Source organism: Tupaia chinensis, unplaced genomic scaffold (assembly GCF_000334495.1).
Source record: "Tupaia chinensis unplaced genomic scaffold, TupChi_1.0 Scaffold000402_1, whole genome shotgun sequence".
NCBI lineage: Eukaryota > Metazoa > Chordata > Mammalia > Scandentia > Tupaiidae > Tupaia > Tupaia belangeri.
In genome coordinates this window covers 3061415-3081348 of record NW_006159904.1, presented here as the reverse complement: position 1 = coordinate 3081348, position 19934 = coordinate 3061415, and the positions used below count along the sequence as shown (strand labels likewise).

The window sequence follows — 19934 nt, the reverse complement described above, 5'->3', positions numbered from 1 at the left end:
AGGGGATGGCCACGCTGCAATCCCTTCTCCTCCATTCTCCTCTCGGGATCTTGGGCACGCACGCACCCGCACCCGGCGTGAGTTTTAAGCCACCAGGTCCGGGACGCGAACTGCGGGCGACTACGTGGGAGTCAAGCGAACTAGCCATTACGCTAACTGCTGGTTCCCCTAAAGTGACAGATTCTTTTTTTTTTTTTTAGAGGTTTTTCACTATAGGGCGCATGTGCTCGCCAGACAGACAGAGACAGAGAGATAGAAAGTGAGAAATCCCCCCCCAGAGGGGATGGCCACGCTGCAATCCCTTCTCCTCCATTCTCCTCTCGGGATCTTGGGCACGCACGCACCCGCACCCGGCGTGAGTTTTAAGCCACCAGGTCCGGGACGCGAACTGCGGGCGACTACGTGGGAGTCAAGCGAACTAGCCATTACGCTAACTGCTGGTTCCCCTAAAGTGACAGATTCTTTTTTTTTTTTTTAGAGGTTTTTCACTATAGGGCGCATGTGCTCGCCAGACAGACAGAGACAGAGAGATAGAAAGTGAGAAATCCCCCCCCAGAGGGGATGGCCACGCTGCAATCCCTTCTCCTCCATTCTCCTCTCGGGATCTTGGGCACGCACGCACCCGCACCCGGCGTGAGTTTTAAGCCACCAGGTCCGGGACGCGAACTGCGGGCGACTACGTGGGAGTCAAGCGAACTAGCCATTACGCTAACTGCTGGTTCCCCTAAAGTGACAGATTCTTTTTTTTTTTTTTAGAGGTTTTTCACTATAGGGCGCATGTGCTCGCCAGACAGACAGAGACAGAGAGATAGAAAGTGAGAAATCCCCCCCCAGAGGGGATGGCCACGCTGCAATCCCTTCTCCTCCATTCTCCTCTCGGGATCTTGGGCACGCACGCACCCGCACCCGGCGTGAGTTTTAAGCCACCAGGTCCGGGACGCGAACTGCGGGCGACTACGTGGGAGTCAAGCGAACTAGCCATTACGCTAACTGCTGGTTCCCCTAAAGTGACAGATTCTTTTTTTTTTTTTTAGAGGTTTTTCACTATAGGGCGCATGTGCTCGCCAGACAGACAGAGACAGAGAGATAGAAAGTGAGAAATCCCCCCCCAGAGGGGATGGCCACGCTGCAATCCCTTCTCCTCCATTCTCCTCTCGGGATCTTGGGCACGCACGCACCCGCACCCGGCGTGAGTTTTAAGCCACCAGGTCCGGGACGCGAACTGCGGGCGACTACGTGGGAGTCAAGCGAACTAGCCATTACGCTAACTGCTGGTTCCCCTAAAGTGACAGATTCTTTTTTTTTTTTTTAGAGGTTTTTCACTATAGGGCGCATGTGCTCGCCAGACAGACAGAGACAGAGAGATAGAAAGTGAGAAATCCCCCCCCAGAGGGGATGGCCACGCTGCAATCCCTTCTCCTCCATTCTCCTCTCGGGATCTTGGGCACGCACGCACCCGCACCCGGCGTGAGTTTTAAGCCACCAGGTCCGGGACGCGAACTGCGGGCGACTACGTGGGAGTCAAGCGAACTAGCCATTACGCTAACTGCTGGTTCCCCTAAAGTGACAGATTCTTTTTTTTTTTTTTAGAGGTTTTTCACTATAGGGCGCATGTGCTCGCCAGACAGACAGAGACAGAGAGATAGAAAGTGAGAAATCCCCCCCCAGAGGGGATGGCCACGCTGCAATCCCTTCTCCTCCATTCTCCTCTCGGGATCTTGGGCACGCACGCACCCGCACCCGGCGTGAGTTTTAAGCCACCAGGTCCGGGACGCGAACTGCGGGCGACTACGTGGGAGTCAAGCGAACTAGCCATTACGCTAACTGCTGGTTCCCCTAAAGTGACAGATTCTTTTTTTTTTTTTTAGAGGTTTTTCACTATAGGGCGCATGTGCTCGCCAGACAGACAGAGACAGAGAGATAGAAAGTGAGAAATCCCCCCCCAGAGGGGATGGCCACGCTGCAATCCCTTCTCCTCCATTCTCCTCTCGGGATCTTGGGCACGCACGCACCCGCACCCGGCGTGAGTTTTAAGCCACCAGGTCCGGGACGCGAACTGCGGGCGACTACGTGGGAGTCAAGCGAACTAGCCATTACGCTAACTGCTGGTTCCCCTAAAGTGACAGATTCTTTTTTTTTTTTTTAGAGGTTTTTCACTATAGGGCGCATGTGCTCGCCAGACAGACAGAGACAGAGAGATAGAAAGTGAGAAATCCCCCCCCAGAGGGGATGGCCACGCTGCAATCCCTTCTCCTCCATTCTCCTCTCGGGATCTTGGGCACGCACGCACCCGCACCCGGCGTGAGTTTTAAGCCACCAGGTCCGGGACGCGAACTGCGGGCGACTACGTGGGAGTCAAGCGAACTAGCCATTACGCTAACTGCTGGTTCCCCTAAAGTGACAGATTCTTTTTTTTTTTTTTAGAGGTTTTTCACTATAGGGCGCATGTGCTCGCCAGACAGACAGAGACAGAGAGATAGAAAGTGAGAAATCCCCCCCCAGAGGGGATGGCCACGCTGCAATCCCTTCTCCTCCATTCTCCTCTCGGGATCTTGGGCACGCACGCACCCGCACCCGGCGTGAGTTTTAAGCCACCAGGTCCGGGACGCGAACTGCGGGCGACTACGTGGGAGTCAAGCGAACTAGCCATTACGCTAACTGCTGGTTCCCCTAAAGTGACAGATTCTTTTTTTTTTTTTTAGAGGTTTTTCACTATAGGGCGCATGTGCTCGCCAGACAGACAGAGACAGAGAGATAGAAAGTGAGAAATCCCCCCCCAGAGGGGATGGCCACGCTGCAATCCCTTCTCCTCCATTCTCCTCTCGGGATCTTGGGCACGCACGCACCCGCACCCGGCGTGAGTTTTAAGCCACCAGGTCCGGGACGCGAACTGCGGGCGACTACGTGGGAGTCAAGCGAACTAGCCATTACGCTAACTGCTGGTTCCCCTAAAGTGACAGATTCTTTTTTTTTTTTTTAGAGGTTTTTCACTATAGGGCGCATGTGCTCGCCAGACAGACAGAGACAGAGAGATAGAAAGTGAGAAATCCCCCCCCAGAGGGGATGGCCACGCTGCAATCCCTTCTCCTCCATTCTCCTCTCGGGATCTTGGGCACGCACGCACCCGCACCCGGCGTGAGTTTTAAGCCACCAGGTCCGGGACGCGAACTGCGGGCGACTACGTGGGAGTCAAGCGAACTAGCCATTACGCTAACTGCTGGTTCCCCTAAAGTGACAGATTCTTTTTTTTTTTTTTAGAGGTTTTTCACTATAGGGCGCATGTGCTCGCCAGACAGACAGAGACAGAGAGATAGAAAGTGAGAAATCCCCCCCCAGAGGGGATGGCCACGCTGCAATCCCTTCTCCTCCATTCTCCTCTCGGGATCTTGGGCACGCACGCACCCGCACCCGGCGTGAGTTTTAAGCCACCAGGTCCGGGACGCGAACTGCGGGCGACTACGTGGGAGTCAAGCGAACTAGCCATTACGCTAACTGCTGGTTCCCCTAAAGTGACAGATTCTAAGAAAAGTTTTTAAAAATCAAATATTAAGGTATGTCAAGTTCCTACAGTACCTATATGTAATATATGAATTATCATAGTAATACATATTCACTAATGTAGGTGTTAATGTGTTGGCCAGGGGCCATATAAAAGCAACCCAGCAAAAATCTAAGATAGACAACTAATATACCCATCCTATTGGTGAAGAAATGGAGACTCAGGGTGATTGAGTGGTTTGCCTAAGGCCACAGAATTGGTAGCTGAATCACCTACTGGCAGTGGCATGGTGGTTAAGACACTGAACTCCCATATGGTTGACTGCAGTTCAAGTCCTGGACCTGGCGGCTTGCTTTCTCACGTTTTCCTCCTCTCTCTCTGTCTCTCTCTAGGCAAATTAAAAAATAACAATAATAGGGGCTAGCAGATGATGTAGTGGTTATGTCACTGGATTCCCACATGGCCGACCGTGGTTCAAGTCCCAGATTTGGTGGCCTGAAAATCATGCCTGGTGTGTGTGCATGCATGCCCAAGATCCTAGGAGAAGAATGGAGAAGATATTGCTGCATGTCCCCTACCCTTGGGGAGTGATTTCTCACTTTCCCTATCACTGTCTCTGTTTCTCTCCCAGTGCAAATGCCCTATGGCAAACACATTTATAAACAATAATGATGTCAATAATAATGTTAAATAAATAATTGTTTAAAAATTTAAAAAAGAGAATCATCTATAAACCAGTATTTCATGACACTTCAGAAGACTTTCTCATGTGCCCCATTGTTTCCCTCTTGCTTTGACTTTCACCTAGAGAATTCACACGACTTAGGAATTCAGTGAATCTAGTGTGGATGGCTCATGGATCCCATTTTGAGAAACATTGATATATGTATTTTGAGATTAATAAACCATGGCAGCCCTATATAAAAGTAATGATAATTATTGCTGTCGATTGCCATGAGACCCTTCTAGTCAATTTTAATTTCTGAACACCTGAATAAACATTGTGACACTGTGTGTATTTAAGTAAATTTGTAGATATGGATGGATTTAGATTTCCTCCTCAATCACATCAAGATTGTCTAGCTGTCTGGGTGATTGCCTTGTCCACATAGAGCTGGATGGCTTTTCTTTTCTTTCCTCTTTTTTTTTTTTTTAAGATTTTTGTCATAGTACACGTATGTAAGCTTGCAGGAAAGAGAGACAATGAGAGGGAAAGTGAAAAATCATCCCCTAAAGGGAATGGCGATGTTGTAATCCCTTCTCGTCTATTCTACTCTCCTTTGGGATTTTGGGAACACAGGCACACATGTTGGTGTGATTTCGAGCCACTTGGTCAGGAACTCAAACTGAGGTCAGTCATGTAGGAGTTTTCTAAGAACTACATTGATTACAGGCTCACTTCCTTCTCATTTCCTAGGTGTCGACAGTAAGAAGCTTGGTGTATGTGGCTGGATTCTGTTTTCTCTTTCTTTGTTGTTGATGATCATTACCTTCCCCATCTCCATATGGATGTGCTTGAAGGTAATACCCTGGGAAATAAATTGGGCTCTTTGTAGAAGCTGATGAACTATTAAAACTAAATGCTCTCCCTTAATCTCTCAGATCATTAAGGAGTATGAACGTGCTGTTGTATTCCGGCTGGGACGCATCCAGGCTGACAAAGCAAAAGGGCCAGGTATGAAACTAGGGCTGCCCCTGGCAACAATCACAGGCACCTCATATTTCTGTTGCAGAAAACCAGATGCTGAAGAATGGAAAGCAGCACTCAGAGAGATTAGGAGAACTGCTTATCACGTCGGCAGACATGAAGGAGTTAGCACTCTCAAACTCCGATCCCGCTGGGTGTTGGACATGGTCTTTATGGGAGAATTGGGGAAGGGGCGGTCTCGGGCACAGAACTCTCCACAGGAAGACTAATCTATTCAAGGTACTAATCTATTCAAAGTGCTAATCCACCCAAGGTTTTCAGGTTACCCTGTAGCTCTAGGGAGGGGCAGTAAGTTTGCTGGAGGGCAGAAACCTTAGACAGCTATCAACTTTGAGTTATTCATGAATTCAGGGTCTCTCCATATCAGGAATGAAGTTTAAAGACAATAGGAGTGTTAATCATTGTTTACTCTTAGGCAAAGGAGGAGAAAGCAAGTTTCTAGTCATAGGAATTTAACGGTTTATAGTGGAGGCCCTCCTCCAAGATGGAGTCTTGCCTGCTTCATTTCTACTACCAATTATTACCCCTAGTGGCGCCCATTGAGAGAAAAATCACTGGAAGCTGGAAGCCTTGTGTTTCTGTACAAAAGAAGAATTTGTCTTATTATGCGAGCTGGTGGGAATGACCACGAGTGTGAGAGTTTTGAATTCTAGACCTGTTTATAAATCTCTCTCTGAGAGGGTCAGTGAGCAAAGGGTGGTTCTTGGTGCTTTGGGAAACATCATCTCACCTGGGCCACTAAGGAGGTGCTGGGAGAACAAGAGGAGAGTCCATGGCTGTTGTAGACCAGTAAGTTACTCAGGGAGAGCATGGAAGGAGCTATTTTTTAAATCTTCATTCTTCAAAAAAGAGCTAGTGAAAATAAAAGGTTAATTTATCTCCTGGTAAGTAGATTAATGGAAAGATATTATAGAATGGGAAGCCACTGTACAACTCATTCGCCAAATCTCCTGGTTTTGAAAATAAAGAATCTGAGGCCAATATAGATTTGACGATTTACCTATGATTGTCCTTGTAGTTGTATATAGGAACAAGTTTTGGGTTTTCTAACACCTGTTGGGTTGTCGGAAAACTCGTGACACTTTTTTTCTATTTTTCTATGCAAAAACGGGTCATAACTTTTCTGACAACCCAATTGTATACTAGATGTCTATTTCTTTCTTTTTTTTTTTTTTTTTTTTGGGGAGGTTTTGCTTACGGCGGCTTGGCTCACACAAAAGGGCGCATGCGCTCAACAGAAAGACAGAGACAGAGAGACAGAAAGTGAGAAATCACCCCCTTGGGTGGATGGCCATGTTGCAGTTCCTTCTCTTCCATTCTCCTCTTGGGATCTTGGACACGCACGCACACGTGCCTGGAGTGAGTTTAAGCCACCAGGTCCGGGACTCGAACTGTGGTCGACTACATGAGAGTTCAGTGACATAGCCATTACGCCAACTGCTAGTCCCCTAGATGTTTATTTCTATACTTCCTCTGTCACCTCCGGAGGAAAGATGTTCTAAATTGTTCATATTATAAAAACATGGAAACTTTTTTTGGAGGGTAGGCAGGTGTGCAGGGTGGCATAAAATACTAAAACTCCCTAGAAATAAGATATTAATTTAATACTTATCAATTCTTAGTGAAGTCTATCTCAGTTGGCACTGAACAAACCCATCTTCCTTGGAGCCCCAAAGTACAGGGTAGATGTGTATTCTTGATCAATATTTAAACTATAAAATTGCTAATATTTGCTTTTAACTCATACAATGGAAATGTCATATGGTTAATTCCAATATTCATGAAGGGAGGAACTTTCAAAATAGCATATTAGAAGACATATGGGGAAAAAAATGGATATTGGCTCTACTTCCCTATTAAGACTTGTTTTCTGCCCCCTGTAATGGTTTTCTTGAATAAATTGGCCTCAGTCTGTAACATCTCTGGGGACAGGAGCTTTCTTAGGCACTGTGATACTCTGTGCACTTTGTACTTAGTCACAAGCTGTGTGAGGCACTCAGATATCTGCTAAATGAAAAAATAAGAGCTTCAGAAGCAAAACTTTATAAAGGAGGCTTTGCCATTTCTAGTATAATTCTACTAGTCTAATTTCCTAAAAGGGCTGAAGAGGGCAACAATGACTTATTATGGATGTTCTTAGGAGTTTGTCAAAACAGAAGCATTAAATTTATCCAATGGTAGTATAACAGAACAAGATTAAATGCTTCCCAGCCATTTTCTACCTGGTGAGGTTGATTATAAGTTAAAATAAAATTGGGTCTGAGAGAGGCAGAAAAACCGTAACTTGGAGGACTCTAGAGAAAAATGCATCTCTTTTAAATGAATTTTCCCAGGAGATTTCACTACTAAATGTCCCATGATAAAAACTCTCGTCATACATGTCTCTGGGGTTAATGAGTTACCTCAGAATGTCATGAAGACCAGAGGGAAATAAGCCAAATTGCTAATGGAAAAACCTCTACACTTTCGTAAATTATAAATTACTCTTTCGTAATAAAAATATTAACAATAAATCTGCCATTTCTTGAACACTTAATAAATACCCAACATGGTGTTTAGTGCTTTATTTTATTTTCATGTTGGATCATGCTTAATCTTCACTACCATCTTACATCTAAAAGGTAACTGAAGTTGAGAAAAGTTAGGTCACGAGGTTACCAAGTGTTAGGGTGGGGACTTAATTCTGCCTAGTTCTAAAGACCATGATCTTAATCACAGTGACCTGGAACTAAAAAAGGAAGCAAACTGGGTAATGATTCTTACTACAAGGCTCAGAAAGGTCCAGAGGCCAAAAGAAAGATAGCCTCTAGCTGTGTTTTCTGCTGGTGCTACCAGCCCTTAACATGACGTTCAACCTAAAAATGGTTTCTGCTTTGAAAACCGAATCGATACCACGAAACCTCCTGATAAATGGAAATGAAGTCACGCCTTTGCATTGCTGCATTGCATGCCTTGTTGTTCTAACCTTATGGTTTCTTTTCCTCTCACATGCTTATCTTTTACCAATAAAAATATTTAAAAATATATTACTTTAGCCATTTTGAAATATACATTGTTATTATTTTTAAAAAAGAGCAGAAATTTATTTTCTCAGATTTGTGGTAGCTAGAAGTCAAATCTACATGTTGGCAAGTGGGTGGTCTTTCTGAGGTGTCTCTCTTTGGCTGGGTATTCTTTATTCCCATTCTTCTCCAATCTAGCCCCAAATCTAAATAGTTCACAACCCAAAGAGAAGGAAACATATTCACAATTGAGGAATGCCATTGTGCTTGAACTAGAATGTGACCACAGACTATCTGTTAGTTCTAATTTGTTTAGTGTCAGTGACTCTGGGGTTTTTAAAAAAGAATTACTTAATATTACTATTATATTTTTAAAGGAATTATTTTATTGCACTTTATTTAATTAATTAATTTATTTTAATTTGACCAGAGAGGGATAGAGTGAGATAGAGAGACATAGAGGGAAAGTGAGAAAGCAAGTCACTGGGTCCAGGACTCGAACCCTGGTCAGCCATGGGGGAGTCCAGTGCTCTAAACCACCATGCCACCTGCGGGCCCAATACTATTATTTTTTTATTTGCTATAGGACACATATACTCATGAGAGAGAGAGAGAGAGAAAGTGAGAAAGCAAGCTGCCAGGCCCAGGACTCGAACTGTGGTCAGCCATGTGGGAGGCCAGTGCCTTAACCACCATGCCACCTGTTGGCCTTAACCCTGGGAATATTTTAATTCAGTACTTCTTTTCTTGGGGGGGTAGTGGGGAGAGGTTTTTGCTATAGAGCACGTGCGCTCATCAGACAGAGACAGAGAGACAGAAAGTGAGAAATCGCTCCTCAAGGTGATGGCCATGCCACAATCCCTTTTCCACCATTCTCCTCTCGGGATCTTGGGCACGCACGCACATGCGCCCAGCGTGAGTTTAAGCCCCTGGTCCTGGGACTCGAACCGCAATCGACTACATGGGAGTCCAGCGACATAGCTATTATGCCAACTGCTGATCCCAATTCAGTACTTCTTTAATACTATTGAAGATGACTGAGAAAGTTGGCACTAGGAACCAGCAGTTCGCGTAATGGCTATGTCGCTGGACTCCCACATAGTCGACTGCGGTTCACGTCCCGGACCTGGTGGCTTACAACTCACGCCGGGTGCATGTGCGTGCGTGCCCAAGATCCCGAGAGAAGAATGGAGGAGAAGGGATTGCGGCGTGACCATCCCCCCTGGTGGGTGATTTCTCGCTTTCTGTTTCTATGTCTCTCTCTGTCTGTCTGGCGAGCGCACGTGCCCTATAGTGAAAATCTCTCCAAAAAGAAAAAAAAAAGTTGGCACTCATTGATAATTAAGGTCAAAAACCTTTTATTTGTATCTTTTATATAGTTATTTTTATGATTAGGAAACTGATTTCCAAAATATTCCTTTTAAATTATGTTAAATTAAACAATAATTTGAAATAGATTGTTTTGAAATAAAAATCTAAAAATTAAATGTCAAGGATCTTCAGCTTCTTACCAAAAGACTTCAATTTCTTTCTTTTTTTTTTTTTGGAGAGGTTTTTTGCTATAGGGCGCGTGCACTTGCCAGACAGACAGAGAGAGATAGAGAGACAGAAAGCGAGAAATCACCCCCCAGAGGAGATGGCCATGCAGCAATCCCTTCTCCTCCATTCTCCTCTCAGGATCTTGGGCACACACGCACACGCGCCCGGCATGAGTTTTAAGCCACCGGGTCCTGGACGCGAACCACGGTCGACTATGTGGGAGTCCAGCGACATAGCCATTACGCTAACTGCTGGTCCCAAAGACTTCAATTTTTAGGCAACCACTTTTCTCTTGTCACTGACAGATAGAGAATCATTTTCCTCTATATACTGAAGGTCATCTGAGAAACATGTACAGATAACCCCATGAAAACGATGTACCATCTAGATAGGAGATTATTTATCATAGTTGTTTTCAATAGGGCAACATTTTAAACTGATTTTATTTACAGGTTTGATCCTGGTCCTACCCTGCATAGACGTGTTTGTCAAAGTTGATCTCCGAACAGTTACTTGCAACATCCCTCCACAGGAGGTAATTCTCTGATTAAAGATCTGTTATTAGAAATAAAACCCGTGTCTTCTCCATTACATGAGTAGTCAGAATCTTACAATGTGTTTCAAACAGTGTCCCCCCAGAGACCTGTTTGAGTGTTTGAAGAACTCTAGTTGGATCCTGATGCTGCTGGGTTCCGTTTTGCCAAGTAATGAAGCCAAAGGAAGGGTTGAATTGCTAGGAGACTTGGAATGATTGAGTGGGAGGAACACTGAAAAAAAAAAAAGATTCAGTTGGCAGGGAAGCTGAGATGAAGAAATAACAGATGCTTAGGAAAGATAACACACTGTTTAAAGGGTGTAACTGAGTCTGTCAGAGGGTGGTGGATGGTTATATTACTCTCCATCACCTTCTCCAAAGATTTTTTTAAAAGTGATATCTACATTAGTAATTTCAATTTTTTTTTTTTTTAAATTGTTGTAGGGCACGTGTGCTCACTAGAGAGAGAATGATAGAGGGGAAGTGGTGAGAAATCATTTTGTGGCCACACCACAATCTTTTCTCCTTCATTCTCCTCTCAGGATTTTAGGCACCCATGCACATACTCTTGTCATGATTTTCAAACTGCCCTGTCCGGGACTCAATCTGTGGAGTCAACCATGTGGGACCCAGCTCCCTTAACCACCAAGCCATGCTAGCCCAATCTTTGATTTTTTTTTTTTTTTAAAGAAAATCTCTCTCTTTTTAAAGTTTATTTATTTATTTACTTCATGAATGAGAATGAGGGGCCACATTGTGCTACTTCCCCTAGCCTTCCAGCCATCCAGGACTACAGGCTTATTCAGGGATACATGGGATCTGAACCTCAGGCTTGTCCATATGACTCCAGCATTGTATAGAAGTGTCCTACCACCTGCGTCACCAAGGGTGGTCATACTTACCTTCATTTATTATTATTATTATTATTATTATTATTATTATTATTATTTAATAGAGAGTTTGTGTCATCACCAGGGAGAGAGAAAGAGAGAGAGAAAACACCTTACAATGAATTATAGTCATGCCATAATCCTTTTTCTGACATTCTTCCATCCTGTCAGGGTTTTAGGTATGTACTCACATGTGTCTGGTATGTTTTTTAAACCACTGGGGCTGGGATTTGAACTGTGGTGGTATGTGGGATCTGGCTTGCTATGCAAAACACTCAACTTCTGGGCTACATGATGAACTCTCACCTTTGTTTTTTACTTAAAATTGTATTTGGATACAACAGAGAGGGATGAACATGCAGAAAGAGCAAAGGCTGCACAGGCACATCCATGTTTGCATTTTAAATATGTGTTTTTAATTCTGAAGTACTACAAATAAATGACCCAAACCATGTCACCCTCTCATAACCAAAGTGATCTAGGGAGAGGAAAGAGTATGTGAGGGGGGCCTAGGATGTCAGAGGACGAAGGTGTGAGAAGGCAGAAATCAACGTTTATAAGTGAAGGTTCATTTTCTCTCTCTGGTCCGGGGAAGTCAAGCAAGGCCCACTGGTGACGCTGCCGGGCCACTTTTGGGAGCTGCAGGGTACTTAGTTTCAACTTTGGCCTGCCATAGGAGAACTTGCCAGGCTGAGTGACCTACGGTGGGTGTTTTCTGGTTCTGTACTGGACAGTTCTAGGTTCTGCTCCCATGGTACCTAGAAATCTTTCATTCACCCCAAAATACCTCATGATAGAATTCAACATGATTGGTACAAGCTTCTCTAGAAAGTTAAACTGATTTTATTTTACTTGACTATAGCACATGGTCTCTGGTGCCATCTATGTTTTCTGAGAGGCACTGCTTCAACAAGCCTGATGAAAAATGAAAGCCACCTAGATTCCGGGCATCTAGGAAACAAGCGTTTTCTGTTTAAAATCGTAGAATTATGGAAAACCTCTGCTATTACAACAAGCCTGATGAAAAATGAAAGTCACCTAGATTCCGGGCATCTAGGAAACAAGCGTTTTCTGTTTAAAAGTAGAATTATGGAAAATCTTAGCTATTACATTTTAAAACAAAAGTACTTATGTTAGCCCACAGCACTGTGGTTAAGGGACCCAGATGCCACGTGACCAAGCCAGTCACATGTGCATGGGTGCCCAACATCCAGAAAGGAAGGGGAAATGGGGGAAAAGAGGATTGATCATCCTCTGTATCTTCTCTCCCCCTCTCCTCTCTCTCTGTTGAGCATACATGCTTTCTTGCAAAAAAAATCTCCAAAATAATGAAAGTTCCTACCCTCATTGTGGGAAATCTGGAGCTTCTGCCATCTCTAAGATTAATTTACAAGGATAGGTGTGCTTCTACATCTAGGTAGCTGTACATCTATCCCTGGAACTTCAAACAGCTAGGAAGGTACACTGAAGCCAGGACAGATTTCCAGTGATGTTGGCATGAGCTGTCATTAATGCTCTCCTCCTGTGGAAGAGGACACTGGGCTGGCTGGCACGTTGTCTAAGCTGTGGCAATAATAAACATATGAATTTTCCCTGTTTTCGACCTGCAGATCCTCACCAGAGACTCCGTGACTACCCAGGTGGATGGAGTTGTCTACTACAGAATCTACAGCGCTGTCTCGGCAGTGGCTAATGTCAACGATGTCCACCAAGCCACCTTTCTGCTGGCTCAGACCACCCTGAGAAATGTCTTGGGGACTCAGAGCTTGTCTCAGATTTTATCTGGGCGAGAAGAGATTGCTCATAGCATCCAGGTACGAGAACTAATCACTTACATCTTTAATTCATTCTTTTTCTTCATTCATTCCAATTATCAATGCCAATTGAATACCAGCCATTCAGAACACTTTCCTCAGGTGTATGTTTGCATGCACTTTCACACACACAGACTGCTCTAAAGAGGTGAGATTTAGTTGGTGTTTGCGTTTATGTATCATTAGGAGGTACAGATTTAAACATCTGGGAAGGAAAAGGAAGCCTCAGGAACTGCGTACTTTTTCTTTCATTTTCTTTGGAATTCAAAATTATGTTTTAACATTGTACACTTTAGTCTTTTATGAAGAGGTTAGATACTAGATTTATTTTTAGTTTATTAACTCCAGAAAGTGCAGCAATTTCTTCAGCAACGTGTGTATTTCAATGTTTCAGTAGCATGTGAAAGTTGGAAGAGGAATGATTTGAGACAACATAGACTTAGAATTCTCTGAAAATTCTTACATCATCAATATTAATAATAAATTCATATTATATAACTATTAGCTATAATTAATTATAATATCAATAAGGGTATAGCAGATATCGATCTCATCTCTTATACATCCTGGTTTATGGACAATCATATTTGTATATTTTCCTACAACATTACATTTTAATTCTGAGCTACATTTATTAAGAGGAAATTTAACTTTGCCTTTTTTTTGGCCTTTCCTCTAGTGCCTAAAGTGAGCAAAGGCCCCAAGGTTTAACGAGGTAGTATCAGCTCCACACGATAACTCCCCGTATTGTTTGTAAGAGCTCTGTAACTTTGGCAACTCAGATATTACCCAGCCATGGTTAGGTCATTGGCTTCTCTGCGGTCTCACCATTTTCTAGGCTGCTGAAGGGATCACAAAAAGACAAAGGATCACTTGCCATTTGACAGCAGAGATCTCTGCTCCCTCCCCTTCGAGGGAACTACTTTTCTGTCCTCAAGGCATGCTTCCTCACCCCTCCCCTTCCAAGACCACCAGCAAGATATTTTTAATGGTTTTGAGTTTTTAGAAAGGACAAGAATATCTCTGACTTTAGTTAGCTCCTGTTTCAAATACATTCCTTCTTATTTTTAAAAACTGGCTACAGAGCAGAGATTGAACAGAGTAAAATAAATACTATCTCAAAAAGTACCTAATGATAATATTCATTGAGTCGTTGCAGTCACTAATAGATATCATATGTGTGTTATCTCCAAACCTCCTGACACTCCTGAAAGGAAATTTTTTATAGATAAGAAAACCGAGAACCAGAGAGGTTAAGAGACAAGCCCGATGATTCACTGCATCGGTGGCAGAGCCAGAACAAAAATCTGAAAAGGCCATGCATTTCTCTGTGCTTGACACCAGTGACGAGTAAATTTGGGTTGTTTGTTCAAATCTAAATGACTTGATCACCCATTTCCTTAAGGATGGTTTTGGAGTGGATCCTGCTGCTATTGTAGATGCCCACTAAGTGATCTAAGAGGTTTTGTTTTGCAATCCTTCAGGTCAGTCACTTTAAATCTCAGGAAGTGATCAATAAGAATTTTGACTCCTACTCCCTTAGTAGTGTCTCACTCCAAATGCAAATACAAAATACATCCAAAAAAAAAAAAAGATGAAAGAAGAAAACAGGAATTTATCACACAAGTATAAAACATATCAGAAACATACATCCTATTACCCATCTTCTGAGCAATATCCTTTCTTTTGATTTGGAAACAGACTTTACTTGATGATGCCACAGAGTTGTGGGGGATCCGGGTAGCCCGGGTGGAAATTAAAGACGTCCGGATCCCTGTGCAGTTGCAAAGATCCATGGCAGCTGAGGCCGAGGCCACTCGGGAAGCCAGAGCCAGGGTAAGAGCTGTTTGGTCTACACTTGGAGGGTCAGTGTCTAATGCTGGTGTGCACAGAGATAGAGTCTGAACGGAAGATGGTCTCTCAGTTATTTTGATAAGAAATATTTTTTTCAGCTTTATTGAGTTTCCTCTGAACTAAAAGATAATGAGGAGCTGCTTAGTGGCACAGCTTTGCAAATCCACGTGGAAGGTCCCAGGCTGGCTCGTACACATGGGGCGTGAGTGCTTATGCCCATGATACTGGCTGGCTGGGAAGGCTGGGAGTAGATCATGGCATGAGAACCTGCTGAGGGTGCTAGTCTCTCTCTCTCTTTTTTTTTCCTCTCTCAAGAAAGAAAGACATTGGAACCAGCAGTTAGCATAATGGCTATGTTGCTGGACTCCCATGTAGTCGAACGTGGTTCGCGTCCCAGACCCAGCGGCTTAAACTCACGCTGGGCGCGTGTGCATGCGTGCCCAAGAACCCGAGAGGAGAATGGAGGAGAAGGGATTGCGGTGTGGCCATCCCCCCTGGAGGGTGATTTCTCGCTTTCTGTCTCTATGTCTCTCCCTGTCTTTCTGGCGAGCGCACATGCCCTATAGCGAAAACCTCTCAAAAAAAAAATTAAAAAAAAAAGAAAGAAAGACATTCACTTAATTAAAAAAAAAAAGGCAACTAACAGTTTACTGTACCTTTAGGAAGCGTTGTCATGGGTGCAACATCAAGAAAACAGCCATATGCTGAACAACTTTGCAAGTGGGTCCCAACTGCGGCTGCAGAGTTCCCTAGAGAGAATTTAACAAAGCAAACAGAACAGAAGACCAATTCCCAGGCCCTATGTTGGACCTAGTGAAGCAGTTTTAGGTGGGGCCTGGAATCTTCCTTATTTTGTAGAGCTGGTCATTGTGGGTGTAGCCGATGTGGTGCCTGTTTTTTTGAGCATCATTTGTTCTACTATGTCAAATGCTACTAACCAAAAGGGGGTGATTAGTCAGACCCAGGTCAGAATTACAAATGTAAGTGCACTCTGGCCCAGATGTCTGGAAGTCTGTTGGATCTGCAGCCTTCATGTCTGGATAGGTTTCCTGAACTGTCAGAAACCAACTGAAATTAGAAGCCATTGTGTATCTCTTGGCAATCTTGTGAGCTGATAAAGATTTTTCTCTGCTTGTGTTTCTTAACCATATCTGGTTTATCTTCCATGTGCCAACAGCTCTGGAGCAGAGGCCTGGTGATGATGAGAGATCGCTTAAGCACAGGGCAGTGAACACCCATGGATGAGGCAGCTCAGTATTGCCTCGGGCATTCTGGGACAGTCTGAGAATTAGGAAAGTGGAATGTTCAATAGTTTTCCAATGAAAATTATCAGGCAAGCACTTGCTACTACTTGTAATTAAGAACTGAGAGAACTGAAAATGGTTTTTACATTGTGATAATGAGACTAAGTTAGCGACTTAGAATGAAGTAAAACATCTCTCATGACAAATAAACATGACAAAAAATCCAGTTGGAAACCTTGAATTTCAGACTTCTCTGCAAATGTAGCAGGCAGTGAGGCCTCAAAATGCCCCGAAGAGTATTACTAGGGTAGGATAGCCATGTGCCCATTTGCATTAAAAATAGTGCTTTTATTTTCATTTAAAAATAAGATTCTGAGACTTTTAGTTTGTAAAATATATCTCCCCACCTCTTGCAACCTCCTCGCATTTCTCTAATCACATGAAGAGGTAAAACTCTTATCCTTGCCAAGTAAGAAAGTAAATGAAGCCCATGTGGCAAAGCGGAGACTCTGAGAATGACAAAGAAGTATCAGGATGGAGCCAGAAAGAGAAAGCACCGGTGACCATTGTAAACTTGCATTTCTGTCATTTTAGGTGGTTGCGGCAGAAGGAGAAATGAATGCGTCCAAATCTCTGAAGTCAGCCTCCATGGTGCTGGCCGAGTCCCCTGTGGCCCTCCAACTGCGTTACCTTCAGACCTTGGCCACTGTAGCCACAGAGAAGAATTCTACCATTGTGTTTCCTCTGCCCATGAATATACTCGAGGGCATCGGTGGTGTCAGCTCTAATAACGACAAGAAGGTTCCTAATAGAGCCTAATGTCCTCCTGAGTAGCCAGTCCATTGCTTAGGAAGTCCTGTCTATGCCTACAGAGAACCCAGCAGTTAGATGTGGTGGGAATTCCAACACTGTTCAAGCAATAATACTCCAAAGCTGGTATAGCATTAGGAAGAAAAAACTGTAGCGGTTACAAACAAACAAGCAAGCAGGCACGAGAGTTGGGTACCACTTTTATTTTTAAGAACATAATCAACTTTTCAATATCCTTCTAGCAACGCATTAGTAATTGTCTCTGACTTATAGTGGGGACTTTCCTGCAGTAAGGGAGGAAATCTTTGGGCAACTCTCGGTAAGATTTCAGAATTACTTTTTAATTGTTTTAAGATGCACTCCAGATTTGTAAAGTACCATAGGCCCATATGTATACTACATATTTGCTTTACAATTCCAAAGTTGCTAAATCCTCAATATTTACAATAGAACCACAACATGCTGAAACTTAACGATTGATTTCCAGTAAAAGACAAAGAGAATGAAGGCTTCTGCAGCAAACTTATTACCATGCCTGCTGAGAAAATTGCCCTCAGCTCACAACCCTTCCTGAGGAGTGTTGGCCAGTTCTTCAGCATCCTAGGACTTTGTCAGAGGGTGGGACGAGGGACAAGAAGGCAGCAAGCTCTGGGCAATCTGTTTATAAGTAAGAATGCATGTACCTGGTTTCTTTGGTTCAAACCACTGGGGCGCCTCATCCTGGGATGTCATGTTTCACTCTCTATTAGCCCCAAGAACCACAAGTAATAGAGAATTGTTTGGTAATGCTGTTCCCATTCTTTCCTCTCAGTCCTGTCCCCCAACCAAACTAGTTAAAAATAAAGAAGCCATAGAATATGACTGTACTTTAAAAATTGTTCCATTGGAGGTTATTTTACTGGCAAGGTGCAGTTTTCTTTTAGGATTCATGTTAAGAAACAGGCCAGAATTTATGAAGTTAGTGCTTATTGACTGTCTTCTCTGTGTTACAGTGTGCTCAGCCATTTATGAATACCAAGAAATATCCTGGTTTTACAAATGAGGAAATCACGTCAAGAGGTTAATAAGTTGTGCAGGTTTCCTCAGGCAGGCAGTGTTGTGTTAGGAGCCAGGTCTGACACCAAAGTCCGTGCTCTTGTACATCACGGAGTGGCACACGAGGGAAGTTTTGGGGGTGAATAGAGCCTTTTGGTTCCCTTTGTTGCCTTTCATACAAACTCTTAGGTTCTGGAAGTCCAAGCAGCCACTCTAGCATCTGGGACTACACGCACGTGTGGACAAGTGTGTATGTGCAAATGTGCATTCCTCACATGCTTTGTACCCCTTTCTGCACTTCACACATACTCCCCCTCTAGCTCATGACTCTCACATCCTCTCTGCTCACTTCACTTCCCTGTCTTCCCCTCACACACATCCTATTGACGTATTGGCACTAGTTACATATAAATGCAAAATGGGTCTCCCCACTCTACCTTTCATTTTGTTGTAACCTTTGATTTTCCATGAGCCTATACTATTTGTGGAAAATCTACAGTTTATAAATCTTTTTTTTTTTTGAAGGGGAGATTTTTTGCTATAGGCACATGCACTCACCAGAGAGACAGAGAGAGCTAGAGAGCTAGAAAGTAAGAAATCACTTCCTGAGAGGAATGGCCATGCTGCAATCTCTTCTCATCCATTCTCCTCTTGGGATATTGGGAATGCATGCACATGCATCTGGTGTGAGTTTCAAGCTGCCTGGTCCTGGGCTTGAACCATAGTCAGCCACATGAGATTCCAGGACCTTAACCACTATGCCACTTGCTGGCCCACACAGCTTATAAATCTTGTAATAGACTTTATTGACTCTCTGACTCCAGCTATCATTGTTAGCTTACTAAGTTTCATATCTTTTCTTAACAATGAAGTACTTTCATTTTAAAAAGAATTAAAATTTAGGTGCATAGGCAGAAACCTAAGGCCAGCCACAGCAGCTAGAATCTGAGTCTAGGAAGTCATTCCATTTAGAAACTTAATTGGTGACCCTGTGTCTTAAGAATAGCAGCACACACTTCACACAGCCTAGACACCTCTGACCCTGAAAGCCACTTGCAGAGGAGACCTTTCTGGGACAAGGGCATTTTGCTGGACCTCTATAAAATTCTCCTCTTAGCTTTGTTCCAGAAATCTAGTTATTTCTTTTTTCTTTTTTTTGGAGAGGTTTTCGCTATAGGGCGTGTGCGCTCGCCAGACAGACAGAGAGAGACATAGAGACAGAAAGCGAGAAATCACCCCCCAGGGGGGATGGTCATGCCGCAATCCCTTCTCCTCCATTCTCCTCTCGGGATCTTGGGCACGCACGCACACGCGCCCGGCGTGAGATTTAAGCCACCGGGTCCGAGACACGAACCGCGGTTGACTACGTGGGAGTCCAGCGACATAGCCATTACGCTAACTGCTGGTTCCCATAGAGTTATTTCTTTTTTGTTCATTAATTTGCATTAAGAATGCAAATCTTCCCTGGAAAAAGATAGTAAACTCGAAACTAGTAGTTCTTGCTGGAGGTAAACATTCACTCACAGGAACCTCTTTCCCAAAATACACAGCCTGCTTGCATTTCCCATGGATTGAGAATGGGGCTGTGAATGCTATGTCAGAATCTATAGGACTGTGGAAAATGTAGTATGAAAACTCTCCAGGAAGTCCCAATTACTCCAACCTCTTTAGTATTAACTTTCATTACTTAGGTCAGATTTCAATAGGTCATTTATTATATTAATCGGTAAAGGATGACTAAAAGATCCTTTGAAGGTAAGTATATTTGGAACAAAGGGGCTGTAGAAGAATCAGAAAAGGTCAGAGTTATTCTGGAATGTGAAGGCCATGGACGAAGTTCAGAATGTAGTCATCCCCTCACCTTTAGAGTAAGGCTAAAGTTAGTTTCTTCTGTAGAAATGCAGTTGGTAGGGAAGGCAAGGCCAGGAGGGGGAAATAGAGACAGGGAGAAGGGTCCATTCTCCTTGTAACATAGTCTCAGTATCCCTCTCAGTATCAATGTTT

The 19934-nt window shown here is 43.7% G+C and overlaps 1 protein-coding gene across 1 annotated transcript in view; it reads left to right on the top strand.

Moving 5' to 3' along the window:
• Positions 1-17357, top strand: part of STOML3 (stomatin like 3) — a 32459-nt gene extending 15102 nt beyond the window's left edge. Inside the window, exons 8-13 of the mRNA XM_006154237.2 lie at positions 4893-5020; positions 5102-5174; positions 10201-10283; positions 12784-12987; positions 14689-14823; positions 16680-17357. Of these exons, the coding sequence (XP_006154299.1) occupies positions 4893-5020; positions 5102-5174; positions 10201-10283; positions 12784-12987; positions 14689-14823; positions 16680-16904 (848 nt within the window). The 3' untranslated portion in view covers positions 16905-17357. The remainder of the gene's footprint in view (positions 1-4892; positions 5021-5101; positions 5175-10200; positions 10284-12783; positions 12988-14688; positions 14824-16679) is intronic.
• The last annotated feature ends 2577 nt before the right edge of the window (positions 17358-19934 follow it).